This window comes from Pristiophorus japonicus, chromosome 22 (genome assembly GCF_044704955.1).
Source record: "Pristiophorus japonicus isolate sPriJap1 chromosome 22, sPriJap1.hap1, whole genome shotgun sequence".
NCBI classification, from domain to species: Eukaryota; Metazoa; Chordata; class Chondrichthyes; family Pristiophoridae; genus Pristiophorus; species Pristiophorus japonicus.
Window position 1 is genome coordinate 41316451 of NC_091998.1, and position 16577 is coordinate 41333027.

The 16577-nt window shown below is 43.3% G+C and overlaps 1 protein-coding gene and 1 long non-coding RNA gene across 5 annotated transcripts in view; one reads left to right on the plus strand and one right to left on the minus strand.

The window, feature by feature from the left end:
- Window positions 1–12908, minus strand: part of ido1 (indoleamine 2,3-dioxygenase 1) — a 56281-nt gene extending 43373 nt beyond the window's left edge. For 3 of the 4 annotated variants that reach the window (XM_070865954.1, XM_070865953.1, XM_070865957.1), the window contains exons 1-2: window positions 12822–12908; window positions 3890–3985 (exon numbers count right to left, since the gene is read on the minus strand). In XM_070865954.1, the coding sequence (XP_070722055.1) occupies window positions 3890–3955 (66 nt within the window). In that variant the 5' untranslated portion in view covers window positions 3956–3985; window positions 12822–12908. The remainder of the gene's footprint in view (window positions 1–3889; window positions 3986–12821) is intronic. The other variant, XM_070865955.1, reaches the window with a different exon arrangement.
- The window catches only part of LOC139234966 (uncharacterized), an 83397-nt gene that overhangs the window by 63336 nt on the left and 3484 nt on the right, over window positions 1–16577 (plus strand). The gene's annotated exons all lie outside the window — the stretch shown is intronic.

Consider the following 16577-nt stretch of genomic DNA (forward strand, 5'->3'; position numbering starts at 1 on the left):
TAGTCGTAGTGCATTGATAAGAACATCAGAAATAGAAGCAGGAGTAGGCCATTTAGCCCATAGAGCCTGCTCCGCCATTCAATAAGATCATGGCTAATCTGATCATGGACTCAACGCCACTTCCCTGCCCGCTCCCCATAAGCTCTGGAATTCCCTCCGTAAATCGCTCCTTCTCCCTCATCAGTTATGATGCTCCTTAAAATTTGTCTCTTTGACCAAGCTTTTGGTCATCTGCCCTGATATCTCCTCCTGTGGTTGGTGTCAAATTTTGATTAATAACGCTCGTGAAGCACCTTGGGACATTTACGTTAAAGGCACTATATTAATGCAAGTTGTTGTTGTGTCTGAACACATCATGAATCTGCTGGTTAAAGGAGTACTTGATTTTTTTTGCACACACGGGTTGGAGGAGATTTCCTCTGTAAGGTTACAGATTAGTGATTTTGCCACTCTGAACTGCAAAGAAAATCTTCTCCAGTTTGAGCATCAAGCAGTTCCGTGTCAGATGTAGCACAATGTTAGGTAAAGCACGTGCAACATTTGTCAAATAATATACCTTCACACCACCTCAAAAGATCAAACTGTACTGTACCACTGTGGTATTTCCATTGTCATAGCAGTTTTCTTTATGGGTTTTTTAAATGTCAAGTAGGGAGTTGTGTACTAAAGAGTTGCACAAGGAACTGAGGTGACACTATCTCAACTCATTTCACATAGGATCTTCATAGCCAAAGGAAACAGAGGAAATTAATTCATACAGTCTAGGTTCCAAAAGCAAAATGTACCTTATTAGGTGGGAAATTGTGTTAGGGAAATTGTTGTGATTGAAGCCCGTTAAATCTCCAGGGCCTGATAGTCTGTATCCCAGAGTATTTAAGGAAGTGGCCCTAGAAATAGTGGATGCATTGGTGAACATTTTCCAACAGTCTATCGACTCTGGATCAGTTCCTGTGGACTGGAGTGTAGCTAATGTAACACCACTTTTTAAAAAAGGAGGGAGAGAGAAAACGGGTCATTATAGACCGGTTAGCCTAACATCAGTAGTGGGGAAAATGTGAGAATCAATTATTAAAGATGAAATAGCAGCGCATTTGGAAAGCAGTGACAGGATCGGTCCAAGTCAGCATGGATTTATGAAAGGGAAATCATGCTTGACAAATCTTCTGGAATTTTTTGAGGATGTAACTAATAGAGTGGACAAGGGAGAACCAGTAGATGTGGTGTATTTGGACTTTCAAAAGGCTTTTGACAAGGTCCCACACAAGAGATTGGTGTGCAAAATTAAAGCACATGGTATTGGGGGTAATGTACTGACGTGGATAGAGAACTGGTTGGCAGACAGGAAGCAGAGAGTCTGGATAAACGGGTCCTTTTCAGAATGGCAGGCAGTGACTAGTGGGGTGCCGCAGGGCTCAGTGCTGGGACCCCAGTTATTTACAATATACATTAATGATTTAGATGAAGGAATTGAGTGTAATATCTCCAAGTTTGCAGACACTAAGCTGGGTGGCGGTGTGAGCTGTGAGGAGGACGCTAAGAGGCTGCAGGGTGACTTGGATAGGTTAGATGAGTGGGCAAATGCATGGCAGATGCAGTATAATGTGGATAAATGTGAGGTTATCCACTTTGGGGGCAAAAACACGAAGGCTGAATATTATCTGAATGGCAGCAGATTAGGAAAAGAGGAGGTGCAACGAGACCTGGGTGTCATGGTACATCAGTCATTGAAAATTGGCATGCAGGTACAGCAGGCGGTGAAGGCGGCAAATGGTATGTTGGCCTTCATAGCTAGGGGATTTGAGTATAGGAGCAGGGAGGTCTTACTGCAGTTGTACAGTGCCTTGGTTAGGCCTCACCTGGAATATTGTGTTCAGTTTTGGACTCCTAATCTGAGGAAGGATGTTCTAGCTATTGAGGGAGTGCAGCGAAGGTTCACCAGACTGATTCCCGGGATGGCAGGATTGACATATGAGGAGAGACTGGATCGATTGGGTCTGTATTCACTGGAGTTTAGAAGGATGAGAGGGGATCTCATAGAAACGTATAAAATTCTGACGGGACGGGACAGGTTAGATGCAGGAAGATGGTCCCGATGTTGGGGAAGTCCAGAACCAAGGGACATAGTCTAAGGATAAGGGGTAGGCCATTTAGGACTGAGATGAGGAGAAACTTCTTCACTCAGAGAGTTGTTAACCTGTGAAATTCCCTACCGCAGAGTTGTTGATGCCAGTTCATTGGATTACTCAAGAGGGAGTTACATATGGCCCTTACAGCTAAAGGGATCAAGGGGTATGGCGAGAAAGCAGGAAAGGGGTACTGAGGTGAATGATCAGCCATGATCTTATTGAATGGTGGTGCAGGTTCGAAGGGCCGAATGGCCTACTCCTGCATCTATTTTCTATGTTTCTAACCAAATTAGGAGGGATAGTCAATACTGAGGAGAACTGCAACAAATTACAGGAAGACATTAATAAACTTGTAAAATGGGCAAATAATTGGCAAATGAAGTTCAACACAGATAAATGTGAGGTAGTATATTTTGGTAGGAAGATTAGGGAGGTCACTTATTATTTATTACTTGGAAGGTGCGAGTCTAGGTGGGGTAGAGGAACAAAGGGATCTCGGAGTACAAATACACAAATCACTAAAAGTTGCAACACAGGTTAGCAAGGTCATAAAAAAAGCAAACCAAACAGTAGTGTTTATTTCTAGAGGGGTGGAATGAAAAGTAGGAAAGTTATGCTAATCCTTGGTTAGACCACACTAAGAATACTGGGTGTAGTTCTGAACGCCATATTATAAAAAGGATATCGAGGCACTGAAGAGGGTGCTGAGAAGATTTACAAGGATAATACCAGAAATGCGAGGGTGTACATATCAGGAAAGGATGAACAGGCAGGGTCTCTTTTCTCTTGAAAAAAGGAGGCTGAGGGGTGACCTAATAGAGGTCTTGAAAATTATGAAAGGTTTTGATAGAATGGATACAGAGAGAATGTTTCCACTTGTGGGGAAGAGCATAACTCAAGGCCATCAATATAAGATAGTCACCAAGAAATCAAATAGGGAATTCAGAACAAACTTCTTTACCCAAAGAGTAATGAGAATGTGGAACTCGCTACCACAGGAAGTGGTTCAGGCAAATAGTATAGTTGCATTTAAGGGGAGACTAGACAAGCATATGAGGGAGAAGGGAATAGAAGGTTATGCTTAGAGTGTTAGATGAGGGAGGAGGCTCGAGTGGAGCATAAACGCTGGCATGCACTGGTTGGCCTGAATGGCCTGTTTCTGTACTGTATATCCGATGTAATCCTATGTAATCATGCCACCCAGCAGCTTTCCTTGTCCCTTGCCCACTGCTCCCTATGTTGATCTTCACCCCTGGAATTTACTCTGCCTGTAAGGACCATATTTTGGGGATGTTTGAAAGTTTCATTCTACATGTACTGAAGAGAATATTTTGAGCTTCAGCGTAATGGAGTCTCATCACCGAGAGCATGCAGAAACTAAGCGCAGGCAGCGGAAAGAGCATGCGGCAAACAAGTCCCACCCACCCTCTCCCTCAATGGCTGTCTGTCACACTGTGACAGGGACTGTGGTTCTTGTATTGGACTGTTCAGTCACCTAAGAATTCATTTTTAGAGTGGCAGCAAGTCTTTCTCGATTCCGAGAGACTGCCTATGGTGATGAATGGGGCGAAGTACTGGTGTTTATAGTTCTGCCAGTAGGGGTGAGAGCACTTTGAGGTGATGAATTAAGCTTCACACAAGAAGCACATTGGCTTAAGTACTACTTTTTTCCTGTTTTATATTTCTGTTTTGTGCGGCTTTGCTAAACAAGCCCAATGCCAACACCGTTCATGCTTTAAAAGAGTGGTAAATGAAGAACCTACATTATTAACTTCACGACGAAGCTGCTGATGTGCAATCAGATGGGTTAAATTGCTTGCGATATCCATCCAAGGTCGGTAGAAGTTCGGGAGTTCAGACTGGCAAGAAAAGTGTAATAATTAACCAAGTGAGCTTGATGTAAATTTCGCAGAACTTAGGTTGGCAAAATAGATATTTGTGTAGTACTAAATTAATTTTATCCTTCAATTTCCACTCTGCCACAAGATAAATGGATTACAGCCCCACAACTCTCCGAGATATCTGTGCTCCTCTAATTCTGACCTATTGACCATCCCTGATTTTAATCGCTCCGCCATTGGTGGCCGTGCTTTCAGCTGTCAAAGCCCTGGAATTCCTTCCCTAAACCTCTCTACCGCTTTTTCCTCCTTCAAGATGCTCTTTGACCAAGCTTTTGGTCACCTGCCCTAATATGTCCTTACATGGCTCAGTCTCAGATTTTATTTGATAACACTCCTGTGAGGTGCCTTGGGATGTTTTACTACGTTAATAGTGCTATATAAATACAAGTTGCAGTTGTTGTTGTGGATGCCACTTTTCCAAAGTCAAAGTTAATACAATGAACTTTTGAGATCACTAATGTTATTCTTGCATTTGATCTATAATGTTAAGTGAAATACTGAAAAGGATCTATTTGGCTTCCAGGCAAAATACAAACTTTCCCCCTGTTCACTTTGATTCTGACCAGCCAATAAACCGAGTATCAAAAGATAAATATTTGAGTAATTTACCTGAGATAAATGGTCAAAGTTTGTTAGGTGACGTGTGTAGCAGTGGAACAACAGTACCCCTGATTTATTTAGAAACAGTGGCCGGAATTTTCACATTGGAGTACGTGTGGGTTTGGAGGGGGGTCGGTGATTAAAAGCGCAGAAATTGACAGCGTGTCGGGAACCTGCCAACTTTCACCTTTCACTGGGGCACATTTCGAGGTGTGCCACAGACCTACTCAGGAGAGGCAGGCAACCTCATTGAGGTTGTTAACTGCTCATTTACAGACCGTTAACGGCCTTCTTAATGTCAGGTTTGAACTTTAACTGGTTTAATGGGATTCACGCACCCCGTGAACCTCCCTGTGAAGGGGAAGCAGAAGCTCTGTAGCCATTGTGCAAGTTCATTAAGTGACAGCTGGAAAAAGCACATAAATAATCACAACGTACACCTGCTTCCTTGCCTAAGGGAAAGGCTCTTGCTGACACCATTTTAAGCAGAGGTTTAGCTTTCAGGAGTATGCAGGTGATTTCTGAAACCTCTGAAGCCACTCCCACCACATTGCTAGTCACTCTCAGTACATTGGAGGATATTGCCTCTGATCTATTAGATCAGCATGGGTACTGCTGATCATGTCTCACCTTGGAACTCAGAATCAGATCAAAATGAGCCCCAGCACTAACAACACCAACACCAACACCAGCAGCAATCGTACTAAACCTTCTCTTCACCGACCTGATGCTCCACAGGAGAAAGGGGATCAGCACAGGGGTGCACCTTGCCAGATGCATTACCCCCAACACAGGATATACAGGCAGAAGATGAGCTTCCTGGATATGACTGAGCAACAGTGCTTTGGGAGGCTCAGGCTATCATGCCAAGTCATTGCAGACATGTCCACATCGACTGTACACATGGCCATCAAGGAGTGTTTGTAAATCGCAAGGGCATCCACTCCTTCAATGTGCAGCTTGTCTGCAACCATAAAAAGATCATCCTGCATATGTGTGCCAGATTTCCCTGGTAGCTGTCATGCCTCTTTCGCACTGCGCCAGTCCACCCACTCTCGTTCTTCGCATCTCCAGATAGACTTACTGGCTGACTGCTTAGAGATAAAGGCTATCCACTGAAGATGTAGTTGATGACACCGTTGCGGAGGCCAAGCAATGAGGCCGAGGAGTGCTATAATGACATCAGATGTGTCATAGAGCAAGCAATCAATCATGCTGAAGATGCGCTTCAGATAGAAACATAGAAAATAGGTGCAGGAGTAGGCCTTTCGGCTCTTCGAGTCTGCACCGCCATTCAATAAGATCATGGCTGATCATTCCATCAGTACCTCTTTCCTGCTTTCTCTCCATACCCCTTGATCCCCTTAACCATAAGGGCTCTATCTAACTCCCTCTTGAATATATCCAATCAACTGGCATCAACAACTCTCTGCGGCAGGGAATTCCACATGTCAACAACTCTCTGAGTGAAGAGGTTTCTCCTCATTTCAGTCCTAAATGGCCTACCCCTTATTCTAAGACTATGTCCCCTGGTTCTGGACTTCCCCAACATCGAGAACATTCTTCCCGCATCTAACCTGTCCAGTCTCGTCAGAATCTTGTATGTTTCTATGAGATCCCCTCTCATCCTTCTAAACGCCAGTGAATAAAGGCCCAGTTGATCCAGTCTCTCCTCATATGACAGCCCAGCCATCCCTGGAATCAGTCTGGTGAACCTTCACTGCACTCCCTCAATAGCAAGAACATCCTTCATCAGACTAGGAGACCAAAACTGAACACAATATTCCATGTGAGGCCTCACTAAGGCCCTGTACAACTACAGCAAGACCCCCCTGCTCCTATATTCAAATCCCCTAGCTATGAAGGAGTTAGATATAGTCCTTACTCCTAGGGGGATCAAGGGGTATGGCGAGACAGCAGGAATGGGGTACTGAGGTTGCAAGTTCAGCCATGAACTCATTGAATGGCGGTGCAGGCTCGAAGGGCCGAATGGCCTACTCCTGCACCTATTTTCTATGTTTCTATACCATTTGCCTTCTTTACCGCCTGCTGTACCTGCGTGCCCACTTTCAGTGACTGATGAACCATGACACTCAGGTCCCTTTTTCTAATCTGCCGCCATTCAGATAATATTCAGCCTTCATGTTTTTGCCCCCAAAATGGATAACCTCACATTTATCCACATTATACTGCATCTGCCATGTATTTGCCCACTCACCTAATCTGTCCAAGTCACCCTGCAGCCTCTTGGCGTCCTCCTCACAGCTCACACAGCCACCCAGTTTAGTGTCATCCGCAAACTTGGAGATATTACACTCTATTCCTTCATCCAAATCGTTAATGTATATTGTAAAGAGCTGGGGTCCCAGCACTGAGCCCTGCGGCACCCCACTAGTAACTACCAGCCATTCTGAAAAGGACCCGTTTATCCCGACTCTCTGCTTCCTGTCTGCCAACCAATTCTCTATCCATGTCAGTACATTACCCCCAATACCATGCGCTTTGATTTTGTACACCAATCTCTTGTGCGGGACCTTGTCAAAAGCCTTTTGAAAGTCCAAATACACCACATCCACTGGTTCTCCCTTGTCCACTCTACTAGTTACATCCTCAAAAAATTCCAGAAGATTCATCAAGCATGATTTCCCTTTCATAAATCCATGCTGACTCGGTCCGATCCTGTCACTGCTTTCCAAATGGGCTGCTAATTCATCCTTAATGATTGATTCCAACATTTTCCCCACTACTGATGTTAGGCTAACCGGTCTATAATGACCCGCTTTCTCTCTCCCTCCTTTTTTAAAAAGTGGTGTTACATTAGCTACCCTCCAGTCCATAGGAACTGATCCAGAGTCGATAGACTGTTGGAAAATGATCACCAATGCATCCACTATTTCTAGGGCCACTTCCTTAAGTACTCTGGGATGCAGACTATCAGGACCCGGGGATTTATCAGCCTTTAATCCCATCAATTTCACTAACACAATTTCCCGCCTAATAAGGATATCTTTCAGTTACTCGTTCTCACTAGACCCACTGTCCCCTAGTACATTCGGAAGGTTATTTGTATCTTCCTTTGTGAAGACAGAACCGAAGTATTGGTTCAATTGGTCTGCCATTTCTTTGTTCCCCATTATAAATTCACCTGAATCCGACTGCAAGGGACCTACGTTTGTCTTTACTAATCTTTTTCTCTGCACATATTTTATAGAAGCTTTTGCAGTCAGTTTTTATGTTCCCTGCAAGCTTCCTCTCGTACTCTATTTTCCCCTTCTTAATTAAACTCTTAGTCCTCCTCTGTTGAATTCTAAATTTCTCCCAGTCCTCAGGTTTGTTGCTTTTTCTAGACAATTTATATGCCTTTTCCTTGGTTTTAACACTATCCTTAATTTCCCTTGTTAGCCATAGTTGAGCCACCTTCCCCGTTTTATTTTTACTCCAGACAGGGATGTGATCTTTAAATGTTTGCCATTGCTTCTCCACTATCAACCCTTTAAGTATCCTCTGCCAGTCTATTCTAGCCAATTCACACCTCATACCGTCTAAGTTACCTTTCCTTAAGTTCAGGACCCTAGTTTCCGAATTAACTTTGTCGCTCTCCATCTTAATAAAGAATTCTATCATATTATGGTCACTTTTCCCCAAAGGGCCTCGCACAACAAGATTGCTAATTAATCCCTTCTCATTACATATCACCCTGTCTAGGATGGCCAGCTCTCTGGTTGGTTCCTCGACATATTGGTCTCGAAAACCACCCCTAATACACTCCAGGAAATCCCCCTCCACCGCATTGCTACCAGTTAGGTTAGCCCAATCTATATGTAGATTAAAGTCGCCCATGATTACTGCTGTACCTTTATTGCACACATCCGTTATTTCTTGTTTGATGCTGTCCCCAACCTCACTACTACTATTTGGTGGTCTATACACAACTCCCACTCGCGTTTTCTGCCCTTTGGAATTCCGCAGCTCCATCCATACCGATTCCAAATCATCCAGGCTAATGTCCGTCCTTACAATTGCATTGATTTCTTCTTTAACCAGCAACGCCACCCCGCCTCCTTTTCCTTTCTGTCTATCCTTCCTAAATGCTGAATACCCTTGGATGTTGACCAGCCTTGGTCACCCTGGAGCCATGTCTCCGTGATGCCAATCACATCGTATCCGTTAACTGCTATCTGCGCAGCTAATTCATCCACCTTATTCCGAATACTCCTCGCATTGAGGCACAGAGTCTTCAGGCTTGTCTTTTTAACACACTTTGTCCCTTTTGAATCTTGCTGTAATGTGGCACTTTTTGCTTTTTGCCTTGGGTTTCTCTGCCCTCCACTTTTACTATTCTCCTTTCTATCTTTTGCTTCTGGCCCCCCTTCTATTTCCCTCTGTCTCCATGCATAGGTTCCCATCCCCCTGCCATATTAGTTTTACTCCTCCCCAACAGCACTAGCAAACACTCCCCCTCGGACAATGGTTCCGGTCCTGCCCAGGTGCAGACCGTCCGGTTTGTACTGGTCCCACCTCCCCCAGAACCGGTTCCAATGTCCCAGGAATTTGAATCCCTCCCTTCTGCACCACTGCTCAAGCCACGTATTCATCTGAGCTATCCTGCGATTCCTACTCTGACTAGCACGTGGCACTGGTAGCAATCCTGAGATTACTACTTTTGAGGTCCTACTTGATGTCTTGACAGATCTGGAGGTGTCCTTCAGTACGCACCAGCCTGGATACTCCAGAATCATATGCAATGCACAACAGTGCAGCAGCAACGATTGGAGCTGCAGGAGGAGCAAAGCGCAAAGCGCACAGCCTCTTCGAAGGAGGAGGAACAGGGGGAGCACAAGGAGAAGGATGAGGGACATGAGCTGGAGATGGCACTAGCAGTGGCGCACATTGCTGCCCGGGATGGCCTCATAATGGGCCGATTTACTGCTAGCAGGAGCTGGAGAGCACCTTGCTGCACATCAATGGGGTGATCAACGCCCAAGTTTATGTTGGTATCCTTCCTTGAGATGAGATCAATGAGAGCAAGCATGTTCTCATTTAACTGGCGCATTTGATGCTCCATGCAGGTGGCCATCCCTTCCAGGAAACAGCACATCGTCGCCATCGCCTGCGAGATGGTGGTGCTCATGTTGGAGATGGACTCCTCCATTCTCTGTACAGTTGCACAAATCGCGGCTGCAAAAGCTGCCAGTAACACGCGCAATTATTGCTGCTCCTCTAAAATCACCCTATTTCCCAACAGCCCACCAAGGTTCAGCATCTGCATACAGCTGAGCTGATATTTTTCAGTGTCCTCAATATGCAGGATACATGTGAATAAAAAAATAAAGTAGCACTATTACTAGTTTAACAAGTTTTCAAGTACCCGGAGTTCTTATAACAGCTCACTTTGAAACCCCAACTGAAGGGCACAGTGTTGACAGCCATACACGTATAGAATCAGCCAACGTTATTGCAATATTTACTTGAAAAATGGTGAGATAAAATCAATGACAAAACATTTGTAGTATTACAGGTCAACCAATGATTGTGACATTTTTGATTTGAAACTGTATAAACGATTTCAAAGATACTTCATCAGTTGATATTTCAGCAGCAATTAAAGACAATGTTCCCAATGTGTTAAGTTTTCCATGGCAGTGATAGTTGGTCCTCAATGTGATCCACCAGCCTCTGAATTCAGCTGCAGATGAAGGCAATGAGTGCGAAGTAAAAACTTTATTTGGAAGCATACAAAGGAAAAGCGTCCACAACTGTATCTATAGTGATCATTAAATCTCCGAGTGAAAAGCCTGCAAATGTTCATGTTAAAAATGTGCTCATTTTCGTTGCATTCTGAAAGTCTTGAGAAAGTTGACCGACAAACAGAAATGAAATTACGATTCAATATTTGACACGAGTAAAAAAACAAATACGTACCAATGGATCTGGCAAAACAAACCCATACTCTTTGCAAACATGAAATTCATCCAGATTTATGGAATGTGTGACTCTTGCTTCCTTTTCTTCTTTATCCATTGCTTGATTTATTTCCAGAGTAAAAAATACTTATCCACCAATGTTGGAATGTTTCAATTGCAAGTCTTGTTTTAACAGCAGGCAGAGCTGTTAGCACGAAGACCATGCAACACACATTACAAAGTGGGCCGTATGTTGGACTTTACTCTAGGTCTAGAACTGGTTGGTTTGGACAGCCTTTTAAATGAAAATGACCGGCAGAAATGTAAAATTGACTCAGTGCTTCAGGGGCAGTATCCAGGACAGATAGATTAAATTAAATGGTTCACAAGATAAGAAAATAGAGATAAAGTCAGCTGCATCTAACAGAAGGGACACAAGGTACATGCCTATTGTTTATTTGCATTTTGCATACAGCATTAAAGAGGTGGGACCACATTTGCCTCTTAATATTCCGGAAAAAAGCAAGACATGAGCAAACAGATGAGTAAGACTGGTAAGCGAGCAGTGACTCATTTTGTATCGCTGGCCTTTGCTTCTTTGCAAAAATATCAATGTGAGTACAGGTACAACGTCCCGAATCCAAAATTCTAAAAACCGGAATTGTCCGAAAACCAGACATTGTGCAGCTTGCACATCGTTGTCCGGAATCCGGAAATATCTCCCGAAAACCGGACTTTTAAGCTGTACATACCTTTTTCAAACATGAATCCAAAAAAATTCGCAAACCGGCCCAGTCTCGAGGTTGCCGGATTCGGGACATCGAATTGTCTCCGAGATCCGGAAATACACGAAAGTCGGCCCAAGGGTTTCAAGATTCAGGACGTCGGGTTGTCTCCGAAATTCGGAAATACCCCAAAATCAACCACGAGGTTGCCGGATTCGGGACATTGTATTTTCTTTTCCGAAATCCGGAAAAACCGGAATGGCCTCGGTCTCGAGGTTTCCAGATGTTGTACCTGTCATAGAAATATTTTGTTTAAAGTATAATAGGACAGGTGTTATAACAGGTTCAGTCTGCTGGGATACAAGGGCCCAGCTTTCCTGAAGCATACACCTTGAGACAGTAAAACATCTTAACCCCTTATGAGGAAAGAACAATCCGCTCCACAAGTCGCCATGAATGGTCAACCTTTCCTTGGCACCGAGTAAGTTAAAATGGCAGCAGACATACTTGTTTTCTTAGGTTGTATTAAGAATTTTAAAAGTTTCTGGTAGATGTGATTTGTGACACAACACCCTTTTTGTGCTGCTGATAATGGCCCAGAACTTGTGGTCATGACGTCGGCAAACTAGCACCATTCGCCATCATTCCGCCTTGGAAACTGACCGCAACTTCAGGATTTTGTGCGTGTGCAGCCTAACGTGGAAATCCTGAAGTTGCGATCTGTCATTCACTGTTGCGACACTGGCTGCACTGTGGGAACCGCCCCACACACAGAGCTGGCAATCAGTAAAACCATTAATCTGACGTAAACTTCCCCTTTTCTGAACAAATATTGCTGTTAGAAACCCCATAAAAAGTTAGACCCATTCAAATGAGGTGTAATTAGGTTTTTAATGACAATCTGAGCAATAACTACTGATAAACAACCGTTCTGGCCCTGAAAAATTAATTTTATATTTGGTGGGGCGGGGGGATGTCAAATTTCTCCATAAAGTTAAAAATTATTAGATTTTAAAATTAATTTTTAAAAATGTTTTTAAGTTTGTTCATGATATTTCAGCTTCTATCTTAACCCAATGTATAAGTCCCAATCTTTATTTTGCTTTCTGTAAAAGTTTTAAAAAGTGATTGATTGATTATTAGTGCTTTTAATTTCCTGGTTTGCTGTCTGAGAATTCTGCATTATGATTGGCTGCTTGGACAGTTTGTTGACATCACAGCAGCTCGCACTAGGGGATTCCCACTGTACTATGTTGATTTCAACTGCGCATCGGAAAAGCTGACGCTCTCGCCACAGAAATGGCGAGATCTTTGTGGGAAGCTTACTTTGAGGCCAGCGGCAAATGCCTTTGCCTCACCGCTGACCTCAATTTATGGGCCAATGCTATTTTGCACAGGTTTTCGTACTTGGAAAATATATTTTACAGGTTACTTCAGAATGTGACGGTGTTTATTATGGGGAGGGGAGAGATCACACTAACAGCCGAATAATTAAACAGAAATGACCTTGTGTATGAATAGAAAATACATACAAAGATATAAACTGACTGCAAGAACCACCCTTACCTTTGGGTTTCACATTGTTTTCAGGATCTGTACAACATGTTCTGGAGATTAAGCAGTTGCACTTAGTGAAGCCTCCCAGTTGTTTCCTTGTATTGAACTCCGCAGTCTACTATTGTTTCACAGTCTTAAAGGAAGGCGTCACTTTTGTGGTCCAGATTTCCTATTGTGGCGCCTTTTTCGCACTGTCCCCTTTTTTCCAAAAATAGTTTCTATAATGATTGTGCACTGGTGTCCATGAACTGTATCAGTTAAGTTTTATTAGGGACTGTTACTAAGAGCAGAAGTACTCTTAAGCTTAAAGTATTATAAATTATGCCATTTATGAGTAGTAGTAGACCACATCAGTCCAATATGTTTATATAAAGTTAAAGTAAAACTCGCCTAACATTTTAAGTAGCAAAATTTTCAAACTCAGCAGATAACATCTTGTCTACCTCTACTATTTTATTTTTAGTTAAGCTTTTATATACTTTTCTTAAAAATGTGCTAGATATGATTGTCATTGTGCTCACGTTCGATCACAAATTATAAAACTACATGCAATAATGTGTTTTTCAAGACATTTACGAGCAGATGCACATTTCCAAACTCAGTTACAGGATCTTTTAAAACTGCAAAAATTACATTTCCTATTACAGTGTGCCTTGCTTGTTGAATCAGCATGGATTGTAGTCTGTAGGAGTTAGCACCTTCAGGACAGGAGGGTGGAAAATGGAGAAGAAGAACGAATTCATGAAAAATACTATTTGGGGGAAGTTCTCTGAGTTAGCATTTATATAGCGCCTCTCACGACTACCGGACATCTCAAAGTGCTTTACAGGCAATGACGTACTTTTGGAGTGTAGTCACTGTTGTAATGTAGAAAATGCGGCAGTCAATTTGCGCACAGCCAGCTCCCACAAACAACAATGTAATAATGACCAGATAATCAGTTCTTGTTTTTTGATTGAGGGATAAATTTGGCCAGGAAACTGGGGATAACTCCCCTAACTCTTCTTTGAAATAGTGCCATAGTATCTTTCACATCCACCTGAGAGCAGACGAGACCTCGGTTTAACATTTCATCCGAAAGACAGCACCTCCGACAGTACAGCACTCCCTTAGCAGTACACTGGAGTGTCAGCCTTCCTTTCAGTGCTTGTTAAGAATCTGTTCTTTTCGAACACACTCCAGTTCTGACGAAGGGTCAACGACCTGCTGAGATTGCCAGCATTTTCTGATTTTATTCCAGATTCCAGCATCCACAGTATTTTGCTTTTGTATTAGTGTGTTGACTGTAACATGATTCATCTACAATTATCCAGCTAGCCTCACTTGTGAAGGTAATCATATCTCAACTCTCGCCCCAATCCCAAAGGTACAAAATTGATTCAGATTAGAGCCCTTCAGCCTACTTTGATTTCACCCTTCCAGAATACCAACCCTATCTTTTTGTTACAGTATCTCTACGTTTCTTAAATGAGTCATATGGCCTGGATTCAATTATCCTTACTGGCAGCCCATTTCTGCTATCTCTCCAAAACTTCCATGTGTACGCTTGAATCTGTCCCCTGTTGTCTGGTTACATTTTCTAGTGTAACCGTAGTTAGGCGAAAGACATAAAAATGTCTTGGTTTCCTTTGCAGTCTTTCTTATTTTGAAGTCCTAACCTTAGTACGAACAGATTTCCCGTGGCATTGTTTATACTTTGGAGGTTCCATTGTTTTATAGGCACATTCAACGCAGACCATCTGAATTCCTTGCTACAAAGTTAATAACTGCTCTGCAAATTTCTTCCCCATTTTAATCAGCCTCTTATCCTTAGCCATTGTGCAGCCTGCTTCCTGTTGTGCTAATCTTGGCCTAGCTACCCGAAGGTGCACATGCATCATCTTGGAGCTGGGTCTTACCTCAATGGTCATCGCCCAACCAACAATACTCTAGACCTTGCGCCATTTTCCCTCAGTTTTCTAACTTCAGCAAAGTAACTCAGAGTGTAAAGCAGCCCATTAAAAGGAGTTTCAGGTCAGGTTTGGAAAGAGGTGATATGATAGGTCCAAGTCAGCATGGATTTGTGAAAGAGAAATCATGCTCGACAAATCTTCTGGAATTTTTTGAGGATGTTTCCAGTAGAGTGGACAAGGGAGAACCAGTTGATGTGGTGTATTTGGACTTTCAGAAGGCTTTGACAAGGTCCTACACAAGAGATTAATGTGTAAAGTTAAAGCACATGGGATTGGGGGTAGTGTGCTGACGTGGATTGAGAACTGGTTGTCAGACAGGAAGCAAAGAGTAGGAGTAAATGGGTACTTTTCAGAATGGCAGGCAGTGACTAGTGGGGTGCCGCAAGGTTCTGTGCTGGGGCCCCAGCTGTTTACATTGTACATTAATGATTTAGACGAGGGGATTAAATGTAGTATCTCCAAATTTGCGGATGACACTAAGTTGGGTGGCAGTGTGAGCTGCGAGGAGGATGCTATGAGGCTGCAGAGTGACTTGGATAGGTTAGGCGAGTGGGCAAATGCATGGCAGATGAAATATAATGTGGATAAATGAGAGATTATCCACTTTGGTGGTAAAAAGAGAGAGACAGACTATTATCTGAATGGTGACAGATTAGGAAAAGGGGAGGTGCAACGAGACCTGGGTGTCGTGGTACATCAGTCATTGAAGGTTGGCATGCAGGTGCAGCAGGCGGTTAAGAAAGCAAATGGCATGTTGGCCTTCATAGCGAGGGGATTTGAGGACAGGGGCAGGGAGGTGTTACTACAGTTGTACAGGGCCTTGGTGAGGCCACACCTGGAGTATTGTGTACAGTTTTGGTCTCCTAAATTGAGGAAGGACGTTCTTGCTATTGAGGGAGTGCAGTGAAGGTTCACCAGACTGATTCCCAGGATGGCGGGACTGACATATCAAGAAAGACTGGATCAACTGGGCTTGTATTCACTGGAGTTCAGATGAATGAGAGGGGATCTCATAGAAACGTTTAAAATTCTGACAGGTTTAGACAGGTTAGATGCAGGAAGAATGTTCCCAATGTTGGGGAAGTCCAGAACCATGGATCACAGCCTAAGGATAAGGGGTAAGCCATTTAGGACCGAGATGAGGAGAAACTTCTTCACCCAGAGAGTGGTGAACCTGTGGAATTCTCTACCACAGAAAGTTGTTGAGGCCAATTCACTAAATATATTCAAGAAGGAGTTAGATGTACGACTGGGGGGGGGGGGGGGAGGGATCAAGGGGTATGGCGAGAAAGCAGGAATGGGGTACTGAAGTTGCATGTTCAGCCATGAACTCATTGAATGGCGGTGCAGGCTCGAAGGGCCGAATGGCCTACTTCTACACCTATTTTCTATGTTTCTATGAAATAGGAGCACATTTTCAATGAGAAGTTTCTGCGATCAGACTTTGATTATAGAATACCAATTGGAAGACGCAATCATTATCCAGCCAGCTGAATCAACAGACTAGCAGCAGTGGTGCAGGTTGTCTCTCTGTCTGCTCCGTTGCAAGATGCTGGGAAAGCTGTCTAAAATGTAAGGAAAAGGAAAAAGTTGTGGGGTGGAGGATAAAACAAATCAAGTCAAGTATGGCCAAAGGTGACAGTTCGTCAAAAATGATCAACACACACATTTTTTTTAAACTTTCAGATTGGATTTTATTTCATTCATTCACGGGATGTGGGCGTCGCTGGCAAGGCCAGCATTTATTGCCCATCCCCAATTGCCCTCGAGAAGGTGGAGGTGAGCTGCCTTCTTGAACTGCTGCAGTCAGTAT